This window comes from Buceros rhinoceros, unplaced genomic scaffold (genome assembly GCF_000710305.1).
Source record: "Buceros rhinoceros silvestris isolate BGI_N320 unplaced genomic scaffold, ASM71030v1 scaffold16675, whole genome shotgun sequence".
NCBI lineage: Eukaryota > Metazoa > Chordata > Aves > Bucerotiformes > Bucerotidae > Buceros > Buceros rhinoceros.
This window is the reverse complement of record NW_010413558.1, coordinates 10,919-28,591: the sequence shown is the minus strand read 5'-3', so window position 1 is coordinate 28,591 and position 17,673 is coordinate 10,919. Positions and strand designations below refer to the sequence as shown.

General features: G+C 37.7%; 1 protein-coding gene across 1 annotated transcript; it reads left to right on the top strand.

The window, feature by feature from the left end:
- Window positions 1-709: 709 nt before the first annotated feature.
- On the top strand, window positions 710-17,390 carry VPS36 (vacuolar protein sorting 36 homolog (S. cerevisiae); the record flags this gene model as incomplete). Its single annotated transcript, XM_010136799.1, has 13 exons — window positions 710-778; window positions 4,272-4,342; window positions 5,639-5,753; window positions 7,162-7,251; window positions 8,547-8,633; window positions 10,883-10,915; window positions 11,025-11,102; window positions 12,089-12,223; window positions 13,136-13,201; window positions 14,509-14,573; window positions 15,030-15,114; window positions 16,861-16,937; window positions 17,018-17,390. Coding segments are annotated over 13 exons (1,065 nt in total), but the record flags the coding sequence as incomplete, so codon positions are not given.
- Window positions 17,391-17,673: the final 283 nt, after the last annotated feature.

Below are 17,673 nucleotides of genomic sequence, written 5' to 3'. Positions count from 1 at the left end.
AATGCTTTTGAGCCCCGGTCGTGAAAGGTGCTTTCTTGCCCTCCGCGTTTATCTGAGCCCACCCACTTACTGCTTCGCTCCACTGGTGCACGGACTCTTGTTCTCTTCATTTTTCCACACCACAGTAGTGGCATACCCTCATAAAGAGCCGTGAGAATATGCCTCAAGTTTGACAAGTAGGATGCAATTTGCTAGCACAGATTTTTCGCATACTGATTGCTCTCTGATAAACTTTTCAGTAGTAAAATGGATAGAAGCAATACTTTTGTGTGATAGCCCACAAGATTTCAGACTGTGTGTAGCATCTTCTTATTAGGTTGCTTTGGTTTTTTGCATAACTTTTACTTTCTTTGTCGGCAAATAGTGTTCCAAAGCCAATAGCCCTATTTAAAATACAGTATTTAGGAATGTTTGTATATCTTACACGACATGTGGAGGGAGGATATATCAGGATTTCCTCGGGAAAAGTTTATACAGTTGAAAAAGGAAGTTTGTGTATATCCATCTAAATCGTTTTATACTAATTTTATCCATTGTTTCCTAAACCTCGTTTATTGTGTTTTCTGGGGAAAAAAAAAAAGTCTTCTCAAAATACTGGCTTGTTGAATCTGATTGTTGTGTTGTGGTAACCTGTAATGTTTCCACAATCAGTATTTATGCAACTTACTGCTTAAATTTATTGTTGAGCTGTTTTATTTTTCCTGTTTAGGTGAAATTTGATAGTGGAGTATTACTGCTTAGCACACACAGACTAATCTGGAGGGACCAGAAGAATCATGTAAGTCCCACTTTTGTCTCTTTTATGTCATTCAATTGTAAATTCCATGATAAGCAACTGTTAGCTTGCAGATGAAAAGACTGCACACAGAGATATTTTTCTTTACTTTGCATATGTTTTGTTTTACAAGAATAGTCAATTTTTTGGCTCTCAGTGGAAATAAGATTATGTACAAAAATGTTCTTTCACCCAACCCTGCTTTAATAAAGTAATCATGCAGAGATAAGGTGGGATGGGAACAGATCATACAAAATTACCCTTTTTATGGCACAATAACAGAGGAGAAAAGAGTTTAGTATTATGAACTAAAAACCATTGGTTTTGAGACCAAACTTGAATGTGTCAGGCAAATCATATGTGAATTCCTCTCCCCTGCTCCTTTGTCCATCAAGACCTTTTCTTCCTTGTTGTTTTCAAGTGCAAGCCATATGGTCCCAGACCATGATTTGGTAGTAGGATGTGTTTGGTGGCAGTATTACTTTGTATGGGTTTTAAATGCCTGTTCCTATGGTGAACCATCCCATCCGTTCAGCAAACCAGAACATTTGTCTGTACTGCCATGGAGAATTGACTTGGAGGTCAAGTGGCAGTGTCAGATCTGCAGTGTGGTAATACTGCTGCTGAATGCTTTGTATCATCACACTGCCCTGAGACTGCAGGCTAGAAATGAGTGAGAAGAACTACAAGCACGTATGAAGCTCTAAGCGTAGACTGTGACAACATGCACCGCTTCATGGCTGCGATTGAAGGAGAAGTCCTGCTCAGAACCAGGTTATGCTTGTTTTGGACACAGTCTTTTAGAAATCTAGCCCTGGAAGCTGACGTTTAGACAGAGCATGTTCAAATCAGAGCTTCTTAAAGGTGAATTATATTCCACTGGACTAGTTTTGCACAAGTACAGTCAACGCACTCTTGCACCCGAAGGCCAATTCCTAACCAGTATCACATCCTTGCTTTAAAGTGGGGAGCTACTAAGAGCCTTCTGAAGGAAGAGTCACCAAGGATGTTCTTAATTTGGCAAAGCAACATATTTTTTTTATTTAGGGACTGTTTACATGAGCAGCAGAACTATTTTTAGTACAAATTTTTCAAAATGTTTTGAGAGCTGGTTCCCAGGGTTGGGTTACTGTTAAACAAGTCAGGGATTGATTGTCCAGACCATGAGCTGTTCTGTATAAATTAACTTTTCTTTTGGCACAGAGTGAGGTAATTTATCTGTGCCAAACTGTCTGTGTTAATCACCTTATTTCTACATCAGATACCTTCTTGTGAGAGGTGGTCATGTACTGCAACACGCACTACTTCTAGTCTTCTCACTTGGACTTTTTGATTGCTTGGAGTAACATTAAATATTATGGCTTCAGCAAGTCTTACAGCTGTCCATAGCCCCATTCTCTCTTTCCCAACCGAAATACGACATTTGTCTCTTGCCCTTGACTTCTCCCCCTGCTTTTAGGCTGCATGGTTTTCTGTAATCTTCCAAGATCACTGAATTTGCTAAATCAGCAGAGAAAAACCTTGGGAGAATGAGAAAAAAGAGTGTTATTTTAGCAAATTAATTTAACTCAGCAAGGATTCTGACCAGCTCCAGGCTTGATTAACAGAAGGGTCATAAACATACGGCCAGGAGATTGGCAAAAATCACCCAGTTCTGATCAGGGGGCTATAAATAACTTTGTTAGTGTGGGAATTAAAGCTGATGAGTTTTCAAGCTCTTGGGGAGCCTGAAACATGGGGAGCATGGTGCACTTTTACTTTCATGGTGAGTTGTTGGCTGAGCTCAGCCGTGATACAACATCAGCCTTAGAAATCTTAGCTAGGTTACCTAAGATAAACTTGTAGAGACCGTTTTTATTGTGGCAGCAAAGTTTAGCAATAAATGGGACACTTGTCATCAGGACTTTTTTACAAAAGCAAACCTTTTTACAAAAACAAACAGCTGTGTTTTATAGCTGCTGTTTTTACATATCATCTGCAGTTGAACAGTACAGAAAATACAGTCATTTCCAATGGAAAAAAAAAAGTAATTCTCTAAAGTTCATTGCATAGCTAGATTTGTGCAACATTTTAAAACACAACATCATGCATAATGTGAGCATGAGACACTAGAAAAAAATATCCGAATAAACTCAAGGCATTTTTAACACATCTCTCTTTTTGTATCCCTTCTTGCTTCTCTTCTGTCAGGAAGTGGTGATTTTGAATTCTTGTGCTTACAATAAGTTCATAACTTTCTATCTGTGAACTGAATGAATCAATCACTTTGACACTGTTCACACTATATATAGTTGGACTCTTTTGGCATTTTCAAAATCTTTTTTTTAACGGAAGTATCATTTTCTGTATATTTGAAGTGTCCAGAGCTATGTGGGCATTTTACAAACACTAACTGTTCTATGTAACAGCTATAGAATCTGGAGCCATAGAAGAATCTCGGTAGCCTGTATTAAGAGTTTTTAGAACAAGAAGTACAACTGGTGTTTTTCCTACGGAGCAGTTTACTCATTAGTCAAGAGTTCCTGCATGTATGCTTCCCTAATTGCAACTTAATCAGTATTTAATTTTTCCATGCAAAGAGGAACAAATTTGGTAGTAGGATTGAGAGGGCCCCAAAACACTGTTCATTGTCACCTGGTGTTAAGTACACCCTCATGGCAGATGGGAGAGGGAGGTTCAAAGAGGGAACATAACCTGTGTTTCCTGTATTCTGGGTGACTGTCATCAGGCTACTGGACAGAAGATGCTATTAACCAAAAGATATTCAGGAAAACAAGACCAGGCAACTAGTTAGATGCTTTGAGTTGCTCCCTTGAGCAATTTTTATCTCAAATGTGTAAAGAAAGAGTTTAACCTCGGTAGGTTGGTCTCCCACAGATGGATACAGTCTTGTTTCTTGCTCTGCTTTTTTCGTCTAAAGCAAAGTCCAATAAATGTGAGTTGAGATGCATCAACTGCTGGGTTAAGCCCTTGGGTATGGGATAGATGGAGAAATTCTTATTCCACTCAGAGGATGGTCTAGTTTTTCAGGTGTTCAACACATAAAAGACTGATGCTTTGGGATGTTGTTCTAGCTCCCAAAGTAACATCAATGCAAAAATGTTAACCGGTGAGTATTCTGCACCTGCAGGGATAAGCTTCAATAGTGTAGAAATTTTACTGCTTAGATTTTGGACTTAGATACTACAGATACGTTAAATTCCTGAGTCCTTCTATTAATCTAGCTTGAGATGTCTGAAGTTGACATATTGACAGTTAAGTTTGTTTTTTTGATTATCTAGACCTCAGTTTCAACTTTGCATTAGTTTTCTACTTGTGTTTCTCTTTAATGGGTTGTTTCTATTGTTGCCATCATATTTCATATATGGAGTGCCTCAGGCAGCACCTGTAGAAATATGTACTATTTGTGAAATGGGGAAAGAGAACACTTGCTTTTAGAGAACAAGTAGTCAGGATTTGGCTTCAATTTTGCTTATGTTTGCATTGATTATTCCAGGAGTGCTGCATTGCTATACCTCTGTCTCAGATCGTGTTTATTGAAGAGCAAGGAGCTGGGATAGGAAAAAGGTAACGTGATACTCATTGTCTTTTTCAGATGGATAATTTGCACATGCATATTATGTGAGGTACCTAAGATTATGTAGTAATTCATGGTAGGTTCCATTTACAATCTGTTTCCAGGTAGGCAGCCACAAGGACCTGCTTTCCTCACTTCAGGCCAAATGTGTAAGAGAGTCTTGACAAAGCAGTGTTTGATGTGATTTGTTAAATAACTGTCCCGTAATCACTGCACAAGTATGTGTTCTAGCTTGCCATTTTCATTTGATTACTTATAAATGACAACAGTGATTTTGCTGGATCTAAATTTGAAAGCTAATTTGAGTCTTTCGTGCCATAGAACTGTTTGGGGATAGAGAGTCTGCCAGATCCCCTGTTATATAACTTTTCATGGCCATATGATTGATTTAGAGCATGGAAATGCTAGCAATGGTTAGATGAAACTCAAATGTTTCCCCTTTCTAATTCAGTATGACATATGTGTAAAGAAGTTTCACAAGAAAAAGAGAACAAAATAATAACTGGAGAAATATATATGTAGTTGACATCTGCTTGCAGCCTACAGTCATATGGGTAAGGTAATGTGCTGGGGGTGTCCAGAAGAAATCTGGTAATTCACTAATGCTGGAGAAGTCAAGTAAATACAGACCCATGACAAAAGTACCAGTAAAATGAAATGGGAATAGCAGACTTGCCATCATGATGTGATAGCATGCTGTTATGTTCCTAAAATAATGCTATCTCAAATTTTGTTTTGGTGGTAGGTGTCATTTTACAATGTTATTTCCATGCATGTTACCTTTGAATGTTGATTTTGGACAAATTCACATACAGTGTTCCTGAGTGACATATACAAGTGAGATAGATTAAACATACTATTGAGACCTTTTGTTTTCCTGTGACAAAAATAGTGTATTTTGGCAGTAGTTATTGCAAGTCAAAAGCCAAATCAAATGACAACCTGATGATTAGTTTTTAAACTAACTAAAAGATCTTTCAGGAATTATTGGTTTAAATTAAATTTCATTGTGTTTATTTCTTAAAAATTGATGGTGAGAACATTTTAAATTCGTGAGTTGTTGCTGATTTAGAGGTTGTGATAGTTTTTATGCAAGTTTTTAAGCAAGATTTACTGAGTCAAAATACTTAAGTGTTGATGCATAAATGTAAAGATTATTTGATGTACTTCAGCTCTTGCGGCAGTTCAAGTTAAGAAAGGGTTTTTTTAAATGGTTACCTTTGATTGTAGGCATAATTATTTTTAGATATTACAGAAAGCTGCCTCTTCTCTTTCCTTTAATGTAGCGCCAAAATAGTAGTTCATCTCCATCTTGCTTCTTCAAACAAAGAGCCTGGTCCATTCCAAAGCAGCAAATATTCCTATATCAAATTTTCTTTCAAAGAACATGGGCAGATCGAGGTAAGTTTTGTACCATGCAAGCCCAGTACATCAGACCTTTGGACATGCTTTTCTCCTCTTGCTGTGTTAGTGATAATTTTCCATGATCTTTCCATGTTTACTTTTGAGGTGGAGCTTTTTCGATACATCCTTTTTGAAGAGAACACTATGAGCATTCAGGGTTCTGTACTTGGGTTAAGTAATGCAAACAGAGTTCCAAAAATGTCAAGAGCCTTTATTAGGCTTTTTCCTTATTGTAGTAGTTTTAATATAATCTTATACTTCCTTTTTTAATCTTGTGAACTGAACGCAGACAGGATTTTTCCAAAATAACATCTCTGAAATCTGTTAAATGTTTAACAGAGTAAAAGATGTTTGTGGCTAACCCTCTAATGAACAGGAATCAAGCAAGTCATTCCTCATCTTCTCCCTAATTTTATTGCTGAACACTTTTTGTTACCTTGGAGCTTTGTTTCATTTTGTGTTTTATAAGTCTTTATCTTTTTACCTATACCAACTCAAAGGCTTTGAGCATTCTAAAAAAAAAATGTAATACAGTTTTAAAAGAAGGCTTATCCTGAAAAACCAAGAAATTGCACTCTGTAAGAAATCTCCTAGTGTAAGATCCTACTTGAAGAGACTGAGAACTTTAACTTTAAAGAATGAAAATGAGATGTTCATTGCAGAAAATCAGATTTTCAGCTTAATTCTAAATGTTTTATAATGTTATTGACTTAGGATGGGTGTAGATTTATAGCTAGTTATAATGGTATAGGTATTTTGCCTAATTGTAACCTTATTTATTTTAATGATAATGTTAGTGTCTGAAAAATCAAACTTACTCTGCTTACTGGTTCCCTGCCATATCAATTACACCCCAGATGTTTTCTTTATGACTTCAGAATGCTTTCCTGTGAAATCTGAACAACCGTAAGAATGGAAGAGATTTTCTTCCTGGATTTTTGTTAATGGGATACACTTCCTGTTAACTAATTAACTAATGCCATTTTCTGGTATTAGCAATAAACAAATAAGTGTAATTGATACATGTGGTTGTCTTTATATTGTTGAATTTACAGATCAGTAGTAATCAGATCGTTCAACTTTCCTTCCCTTTAAAAGGGGAAAAAACCTCAACATTTTTAACTTTGGCATTTTTGGAACATTTTTAATATCTGAAAAAATATGTTCTAGTAGAAGTACTCATGCAAGTTTAAATAATAACTACATGGCTCCTCCTCTAATGAGTGTATGTTTTAAGATTGGGCATTAAGAATTTCCAGATAATGAATGTTGTACTGTGAACGTGTAGATGTTACCATGCTTTGTCTTAACAGTGAAGTTTATTTCATCTACCACCAAGCTAAAAATACCCAGAAGTACCCTGCGCAGTTCATGAAATGTCTGTTGTCATCTTTAATGATTGCAGTTCTATAGGCGGTTATCAGAAGAAATGACACAAAGGAGATGGGAGAACATGCCTACTGGTCAAACCATTCAAGTCAACAAAGATTCACAGGTATGTGCAGAACTTCTGAGCAGCATCTGTATGTAATTTCTTGCTGCCCCCACGTACTGTGTCTGGCATGCCTCTCTAACCAACACTGTGGGCGCATGAGGGAATTCAGCTTTACTCTGCCTAGTTCTTCACTAGCATAAATTAGTTTCTTCTTTGCAGTTTTCACCTGATATAGAACGCTGTGGCCTCTTTTCCTTGAGTGTGTTTAGACTTGGATAGCTGATAATGAGCTCCATTTTTTCATATAGTCACACACACACACAATTTTGCAACTATTATATATATATTTGCATACAATTTTATTCAGCATGGAAGATCTAATGAAACAGGAAGCCTTTTGGTTTTAATTGTGATTTCTGTTTTATTTTTTGTGTCTGAAAGTCAAATATATAACGTAACTTCTATATAACTCTTTTGAACGTGTATAGGTTTGATTTAAATTATGTTCTAAATGGACAGTTGTTACGAAGAATCTCTTTGTCATATGCTAGAGTGCCTTCTTTATCCGTCTGTATACTTCTAGGTTATAAACTCTGATAAGCCTGTAGGTGCTGTTCCTGTATATAAACATGTTGAATATATTGAACATATAGTAATATATGAATGAAATAGGATGATTTAAAGATTGCTCATTGGCAAATCATATATGTCCTGCTTTGTAAATGTAGCACCTATAAACGTATTTTCTTTTGGACTAATGGGGAAGCCTGTACCCAGCATCAAGAATCACTTAGTTATTCATCAGCACCAGTGCTAAGCTTTGCAGTCAGAGATTGGAGTGCTGACACCAGTGCCACTGAGGTACCAGCCTTTGTAAAACAAATTTTGCATCAAGCAAAAGGTTCACCATCACCTCCACTCTGATACTTCTCAGGAAGGTAAATTAGACTGCACATAGTGTTGTGTTTCTGAGGCTATTTCCTCAGGCTACATTTCTTGAGGTAATCGTGCTTACATAGACTCATGCATTTTGACAGCTCTAGTATTGATGTTCATGTGGACTCAGAAGGCTTTACATGAGATAAACTGCAATGCGCAGTATGCATCAGGCTATTAAGCATCTTCATATTAATATAATAATCTTATTATCTGTTTTCTGTCGCAAATGCATATATGGTTTACACTTACTGTTTATTTTTTTACACTGGTTTAAAAAATAATTGCAAGAAATATTGTATGCATGGTACTAGCTCTTTGGGGGAACGTTTCCTGTCATCTGAACTGTCTTCACAGTGAGGCGGATGAGAAAACTTAGCATTTCCTATTTTGATTCCTTTCATTATTTTCTTTTGCAGGCAGGAAGAATAAGGGCTGTAGGAATTGTAGGGATCGAAAGGAAATTGGAGGAAAAAAGAAAAGAGACTGACAAAAACATTTCCGAGGTAAATACTACTGAAGTTTCAAGGTCAACCACCTGTCTGAGTCATTTACAATCATTCACACTTTCTTTTAGGGGTAGCTGAGACTATTTATTTTTTTTGTTGAGACGTCTGAATTAAGTGTATAATTTAGAGTTACTTACTTTAACTGGCTTTTCAATATATGTAAAGTTACTTCATTTAAACAGTTCATTTCAAGAAGACTGTTCTTTGAAACTAAGGGTAGAATTAGAAACCTGAGTTCAGTGACTTTTCATCAGGGGAAGCGTCTGCAGAAAGAGATTATTAGAAGTTTGGGGGGGTTTTCCTTCCTTCTTTTTACAGCCAGTTTCAGTTTAAATTGAAAATTCCGTATATATTAAGAAGAATACACTGATCCAAGTGTCTGCACATAACTGTGGTGAAGTTAGGTTTTCATCTTACGAATATTCAGGTTTTAAATGTTTGATTTAGGCATATAATTACAGTAAAATGTTCTGCAGTTCGGGCATCAGCAAGATGTTGCAAGTATCTTTTTGAAATACCCGGGCTCCTTTTTCCCAGAAACAGCAGAATAGTTGAATTTCAGGTATCAATATTGATGGACAAGAGAGGCAATTAATTTCTTCATACAACCTGTGAGCAGTATCCTCAAAAATAGTCTATTTCTGTCTTGGTAGTAGAGATTCATACAGAAATACTCATAAACTGCATGCAACAGATTTGTTGTGGTGGCAAAGCTTTATGGGATTCAGTGTGCCACAATGAAAAAGGCATTCACTACTCTGATACATGAGAAAATTACAGTGCCTTTGCAGTCCGCCTGCTGTTCCGGATACTGGGAGCATTAAACTTTTTCTTTTCTGTTTATGAGGAACATAATGAATGAAGTTCTCTGTGTAGTTCAAAAGGTATTGTGGTTGTATGCATGTGTATATAGTTCAAAAGGTATTGTCTAGTTATTTTTTCCTTTAGTAGCTTTGTCAGAAAGTAAAAGAAATCCATTTATATGTGTCGTATGAACGGAGGAAAACCATGACTTGTAAAATCCTGCCTTCCTCCTGCTTTAAAGGTTATAAATTACTTAATTTAAAAAATGGTGCCCTGGCTTCCAGGAAAAGGCTTCCTGCATCTGCTGTTCACTGCTGATAAGAATCCAGTTCTTTAGCCTTTTGTTTATCTGAGGAAGTTCCTGTTAGGTGTGTGCACATTCCCCTTTGTTTCCAGGCCTGCCCTCTCTGGTGAGTCAGGCAGAGGAGGAGTTAGACACAGCGTGCTGTTTATTTTGCTAAATCTAGGGTTCTTTTAATGAATGATGTTTTCATGCAGGTTATAGAGATTAGAAATAAGCTGGGAAAAGCCTTGTTAGAAAACTTCTTATTGATGTCATCTACAAGCATGGCAGAAGGACTTTGATTTACACTAGAGATTGGGAAATCTGTATAAATTATGGAATTTGGCAGATTAGGAAGTAAGAAGAAATATTCCAAAGAGAAACTTTTGTTCTAGTAGCGGTAGATTGTTGTTGTATGGTTGTATATTTTTCTCCCCTCGGACCTAGCTGTGTCCCACTTAATTTTGGATACCTAACGTAGGTACCAAGTGTTAAGGGAATAGGTTTCTCTAGTCAGTGGAAAAACAGGAGGGTTTCAGATGGAAAGCAAACCCTGTCCCTTCCTGTAGGCATGTATTTCTCTTTGCAAGCTGAATCTCAGACCAAAGAGCTTCTAAGTAAGGCATCTAAATGTAGGTTGGAACAATTGAGTCTTCCTATACAAATCCTGCTAAAACATGTCTTTCTGGTGGGGGATTAGTCAGAATAAGCTAGGAGTCACATCAAAGCAATGGCTAGAAGCTGTACGCAAGATGTATTTTTGGTCATTTGATATACAGTAACTGACCAACCTTCTTTATTTGTGGCTGGAGAGGTTGGGTTGAGTTTAATGTTTTTTGGGCCTCAGTATCTCATTGTTTCTTCCTATCATGGGGACTTCATAAATTATATTGAACTAGTGTTCGCATACTAGAAAAGCGTGTGATTGATTTTTTACTTCATTCTTTGTTGTTAATGGATCATTTAATTCTGATTTTAAGACCTGATATAAAACAGATACATCAAAGAATTATATATAATATCTCACATTGTGAGATACTAATGTAAAGCAACACCAGCTCTTACAGATAGCTTGGATAGGTGGAAAAGGCAGCTCACTCTATCCATGAAGCTGAATACCGTAATGGTACTGATCTGCAGTGTCTGTTTTTTATTTCAGGCTTTTGAGGATCTTAGCAAACTAATGGAGAAGGTATGGCATGTGTCACTTACTCAAGTGACTTACGCTTGTTTTCTCAGTTTTAAGCGTGCTTTTCTCTGTTGAGCTGAAAGTTGACTTATCTGTGTTCATTTCTTGATAGGCTAAGGAAATGGTAGAGTTATCGAAGTCAATAGCTAACAAGATTAAAGAAAAACAAGGAGACATCACTGAGGATGAGGTAAATGAATTTTGTTCTTAAAGTCAACAGAAATGTTCCTATGCAAACCAAAAATTTTAATTCAAAATACAAAAAAGTTTAATACCTGTAATGTTAATAAAGAACACTTCATGGTTGGGGGTTTTTTGGTGTGTTTTAATTCTGCATGAAGTAAAAGTGACTTATCTGCTTAGTGTTAACTTTCTTGAAAGCAAAGATTTTACTGCCTTTGAGTAAATTTTTGTATTTTTGACCTCTGCTGATCAAAAATAAATTGTATTAAGTCTGACCTCCAGGATACCCGTTCTTGGCAGGCCCCAGCCGCCCTGTGCCCGGGTCTGTGATGTCCGGAGGTAGAGCAGCGACTCTTTTACGGGCACCCCTTGCCGTGGGGAAAGAGCTTGTGTGCCCTTGTGAGGTTGAGAGCTGCGCTGCTGGTGGCATGTGCCTCCGGTGGGGTCTCCCAGGCCAGACAGGTCTCAACTGAAGGGTCAGACAAAGTGCGTCCACGGGCACGATGGGCTCACTAGCCTTCGGGCAGCCATCCTAGGAGAAGGACAGCTCTGACTCCAAACCCGGGCAGATGGAGCTCGTTTAGCCCTGTAAGGCATCCATCATCTAAGAGAAGGATACTCTAACCAAACTTACGACCTGAGGACTTCACTGTCACCGTCCAAGCTCGCTAGGCCCTGGCAGATGAACCTCAGGTGTAAAGGGTGGAGCCAGTTCCGCACACGCTGCGCCTCACCTAAAAAATCCACCGCGCAGACCCGAAGGGTGCACTCATCGCTTGTAGTGAGCGTGGGAAAAGCCCTTCCCAGATCTTCATTCGCGAAGCCAAGCCACGATGATGATGTAATTACTTTGCTAGTAATTGACTTTGTTTGTAGTAAACTGAATGGATTTATTCACCAAAATTGTCTTATAGTAATAAAATCAAAGACTTTTAAAAGCCAGAATCATTCACTAGCTGATGTGCTTTAAAATTTGCTTATTTATTTGTTTAGACTATTAGGTTCAAGTCCTATCTCCTGAGTATGGGTATAGCTAATCCAGTTACTAGGGAAACACATGGGTCGGGTACACATTACCACATGCAACTGGCAAGGCAACTAGCTGGAATACTGCAGACACCATTAGAGGTAAAGTACCTAATTTTGCACCAGCATTTTCCATGTGTTGCTTAATTTTGATGTAAAAGTGTTTTGGCTGTAGTACTGTGCCTCTTTCCAAAGTTTCAGATTTAGCAGCACAGCGTCATATTCAGTGTTTATGGAAGGAATATATCCTCTTATTCTCTGAATAAGAAAGTTTAAGTATAAGTAAGAATTTTTCTTTGGAGAAATGGCATCTCAGCTTCTAATTTGCAAAATATCAGAGATGCATAGAAAATCATACTGTAAGTCTGTCTTCTATTCGAACAGCCCTGTATTCATTCCTTGCTGCAGAATAGTACTTTCTAAAAGAAAGAGTGAAACAACATTGATTTTGAAAATACAAGTAGTCAGTCTTTAAACTGCATAAAAATTACATAATTTGCAAATATAGCACAGAATTAGTACATAAATTACCACCCTTCCTTGGCAATATCTCATATTGTAATATATCTGAAGCTATTACAGAATTCAGGACTCTCACAGAATAAAAGTTAGATTTCATGCTGCAATTTATCAGGCTGTGTGTCTACTAAAAAGCATACATATTGCAGTATTCTTGTGAAAGCTGTGTACTACCTACTATGATGAGAATGGAAAACTGAGTGTGTCTGAAAAGGAAAAAGGGTAAATTGATTGACAGATGTAATATACTTGTTCCTGTGACTTATTCTCTGCTTTAAAATCAAAGTAATCAATATTCTGCATTTCAAAATGATTAGAGAAAGGTAGAACGACTTATCTCTCATGCTAGAAATAACAGTATCGCCTGAGTAGTTCTTTTCATCAAGGCCCATCATTCAGCTCCTGTTTTACCTGCTCAATCAGTCAAATGCAAGTTGAGATACTGTGTTTACTAGATTAATGCTATTTCTCTTACCAGTCTTGTGTTTAACGCAGGAGCGAGGAGGGATCATGTCACTTACAGAAGTGTACTGTCTGGTAAATCGCGCACGAGGATTAGAGGTGAGAGATTGGTTTTCTTAAATATTTTATAAAATGTACCTCAGTGATAAGATAATTAAAAAAGGTTAAAATGTTCCCTACCAATTGCTCAATATACCTGTCTAACAGCATGAAGTGATCAGCCCTTTATTAAAATTAGGGAGTTTTACCTTTTTCCTTTCTCCTTCCATGTAAATTGTCAAGGGTCAGGGCTGTGCCGGCCACTAAACGAATGACAGCTGCTCTCTATTAACCCCTGTCCCTTCACAAAGAGGAAGAGAAAGTGATATAAGGGAGAGAGAGACTAATGGATTGGAAAAGAAAAATGAAACTGCTTTAATGAGAATAATAACAGTAAACTGAAATATATGCAAAACCAATAAGAAACGCAACCCGCCTGATGGCAGTTCTTTCAGTCGCCACTGATGCTGTGGGCAGGCACTGGGGAAGGCCCAGGCTGGATTCAGTGGCAGACGGAAAATAGACTCTGAAACTGGATTCAGGAATGCACGGATTGGGATCAGAGGCAGAAAGGACAGAGTCCTCCTTGGTCACTGACCATTGAAGAATCAAGAGAGATTGACCCTTGTGATCCCTCAGCTTTATCCCAAATATGACATCTATGGGATGGGACACCTTGTTGGTCAGTGTAGGGTCACCTGTCCTGTCCGCTCCTCCCCGCAGGTGCAGCCTCTCACTTACTGCACCCCCACCGTGGGACACAGGATTTAGCAGGGACCTTGGTCTGCACAGGAGCAAGTGTAAGCAAGAGCCTTTCTGCACCCCAGCCCCTGGCAGTGACTGTAAACATCAAGCGTTGTCACTGCTAGAAGCAGACACTGGCTGCAGAAATACACCGTTAACTTCAGCGAGTGCCGTCACTTAGAAGAGCCTGAGCTGGAAAGTGAAATCACTGAACAGAATGGGTTATGTTGTAGCTCAAACCAGGACAATAATGTTTATGCACCCTCTATAAGTTGTCATAATGTATACTGCTTTTTACAATACCATATTAAAGGGGAGAAGCATCCTTATCTGGAGAGAAAGCTGGAAGGGCAGAGAATACTGAAGAGTGGTGAATGTTTTGGTTTTTTTACATGCTTTTTTTCTGTGAACAAGGCAGGAAGGATTATTATAGAACACATAGGAAGCGAACAGAAAGGAGCATAGATGTCAAGAAAATAGACTGTGCAACAGAAAGGAAGAAAATAAAAAATATTGTGTAGCTGGGTGTATTTTATAGCTGTAGTTACTGAAACTGTTTGTTTTGGTGTTATGTCATATTTGAAATGCAAGCTGTGAATAAATATGTTTTACTCTTTTAATAGTTGCTGTCACCAGAAGATTTAGTAAATGCTTGTAAGATGCTGGAGTCACTGAAATTACCGCTAAGGTAAGTGCTTTACAGATGTACTTACAAAAAATGACACTCCCCAGTCAGACCATGGTGTTTGTATAACTTACTATTTTAGCTGCTGTAGATTTTTTTGCTTTTTAAACGAAGTCATTCTTTGCTTAAAGGATGCTGCTGTATGCACCAACATCCACTCTACATTTAAGTATGAATTTTAAACCATGGTTCACATTGCTAGGAAGACAGTATTATTTTCACAATTTTTTGAGACTGGGAGAAGTTTTTTAAGCTCGGACTATGCCCTGCTGAATTTTTCAGTCTCTTTGGATTTTGAAGATGCATTTAGTATTAAGCTCATTTTACAGAGTTTTCCACACACTCCATACCCACCCCTCCTCCGCTTTTAAAATGTGGTTATAGGTGAGGATGCATTAAAAATGTGACCATAGGTGATATGCACAGGATTTTTAGTTTGATGGTCCCTGTTGATTTTAGGCTTCGGGTATTTGACAGTGGAGTGATGGTGATTGAACTCCAGTCTCATAATGAAGAGGAAATGGTAGCTTCTGCTTTAGAGACAGTAAGTGTACTTCATTTCCTTCAGTGTTCTGACCATGCTGGGGAAATTTAAACACGTAAGGTGTAAAAACTTGAGGTACAGGATTTCCTTTTGAGGTTTTGAAATACAAAATATTCCACTTTCAAATATTCTAACAGGAATACTTAAATAGCACTTTCCATCTTCAAAGCGCTGGGCAGGCAATAATCTTAGTCATTGCTTTTTAAGGAATAAATCACTTTTCCATCTCTTTTCAAACTTGGTTAACCTTCAACCTTCCTCCAAATATTATACATTTGGGGAAAATTCATGGCATATATTAAGCACTTAGAGAAGTGGACTTTGGACACTGTACACAATGTGCTTGAAGTTAGTGAAAGTAACTCTTAGAAGTTGATATAGGCAGTTGTTTGGGTATATTTCATTAAATAGGACATTGTATGCATAACATTTTATACTGATTTTGGTGCTGTGAAGAGCGCTCAGTTGGGGAGTAGTGTGTGTAGAACTAAGCTAGCTTCATCAGGAAAGAAAACTAGTATAAATTGCTCAGTGTGATAAACCTGCATGGTCTTGCTACCTCTGGACTCTTTAAAGTCCTCCTATCCCGTTATTTGATGCATTCTCCTGTGTCTTTTTCAGTGGGATGTAATTTTTTGTTTTTCATAAAGTTGAGTAAAGGCTCACTTAGTGTATCCAAAGTTAAACATCAAAGTCAAAGACTTTTGACTTGGGCTGTCAAGAAAAAGTAAAGCTATCATAGCCCACTTCTTACTTCATACATGAGGTAGACTTCAGTTTGTTTTGCATGATTGCTACCATATATCTTTCTTTCATCAAAAAGATTCATAGATGATTGTATATAGCCATCTAAAAGATTCTGTACTAAACACCAATACTAAAATCTGTATCTCTTTCAATATATGCTAATCCTTTCCATTCATTTTATTTACAGAATAATAGCTAGTCCATTTTAAAAGGTTTTTTTCTGATTATTTTTGGTTTAGAATTAATTAGTTGCTTTCAGTAAGAGCGCTTATCTCTTTGAAAGGAAGGGAAAAACCCTTTCTTGATAACAAATGAGGTCAACTGCAAAAAGCCACAGGTGGTAGGTTTATTACTGTCGTGCCTTTTTTCTTTTATTTTCTGAATGTGAGACTTTGACTCCATAGAAGAATGTAAGGGAGAGGCTTTGGATGAGGAAGGCTAGCCCATAAGGGAAGGGGAAGATGAGATCAGACTTGTGTCCAGAAGCACCCTGTACTTCATGTATAATGTACAGTAACACAAAACTTCTGAGAAGAGGTGAAAGGAGCTCGGAGGGTTTCAGACAGGAAAGACATTGGGTTTGAATGTCTGGTGAAGACAGGAGATGATGTGAAAGTCAAAGGAACCCAAAGTCACCCTTGATGCTCTAGTGGTTTGAGAAGGAAAGATAATTAATCACCCCTATGCATATTAGATTGTATAGCTGACTTCCATTACTCAGATGTCATCACTTGGCTTCATAAAATCTCAAGTTAGGACTAATTTAATCTGAGTTTCTGTAAAAAGACTGCTGCTGGAAAGCAGGAAATGGCAACTACATCTGGATTTACAGGTTTCCTTGAATCATAAGCTATGGAGAAGTTGAAGAAACTAGTTGCCTTCACAAGGGATTTGCCACCAATTTATCATTTCAGAAGGCTAGACCTGATTCAATAGCTGAGAACTGCATTATTCTTCTAATGCCATAATTTGATTATTTGTGTGTTTGGTTTTTGACAGTTATCTGAAAAGGGTTCTCTCACAGCTGACGAGTTTGCTAAGCTGGTGGGGATGTCTGTTCTCTTAGCTAAAGAAAGGTAAGTAATAATTTCTGTGTTTAATACCTTCGTTGTCATGTGATCCTCAAGTAATACAGAATGTCTTCTGCTTTCTCTAGGCTGCTTCTTGCTGAAAAGATGGGCCATCTTTGCAGAGATGATTCAGTGGAAGGCTTGAGATTCTACCCAAATTTATTTCTGACACAAAGTTAAAGTGGTTTGCATACGGTTTGTCATGTAACAGTTGAACGAGAGAGCAGAGGGCAGACAACTGACTTTTAAATTTTTATTTTGTTAGTCAACTGCAACAGAGATGAACATTGCAATGCTTTACAGTTCTCAGGTATTTCAAGTGCTGAATCCTTTTACTTGGAAATGAAAGGAAATAGGAATCACTAAGTCAGAAGCATGTTCATTGTTTCACGCCGGCCGGCTCCTGTGTCAAGCATTATTTGATGTGCTCTGTAGTTTCTCATTTCAAGAGAAGTCAGACGAAGATTCCACACAAGTGAAAGTGGAGGGAATATCCCTGTAGTGTGCCGTGAGAGTTGGCACGCAGAAGACAGGTTACTGCATACTCCAATTGCAGTTTGTTTACATCCAGAGCAACAAAGCAGAGAGATGTATCCGTAGTGATAAGAAAAGTGACTTTAGTGTGTACCGAGGTATAAGGAACAAACCAATGTAGAATAACGCCGTCGCCCTAAAGTGATGAACAGTTTTCTAAGAGAGGATCTTGGGGTTCTTTTACTTTGAGACAGAAAGAACATGCTGC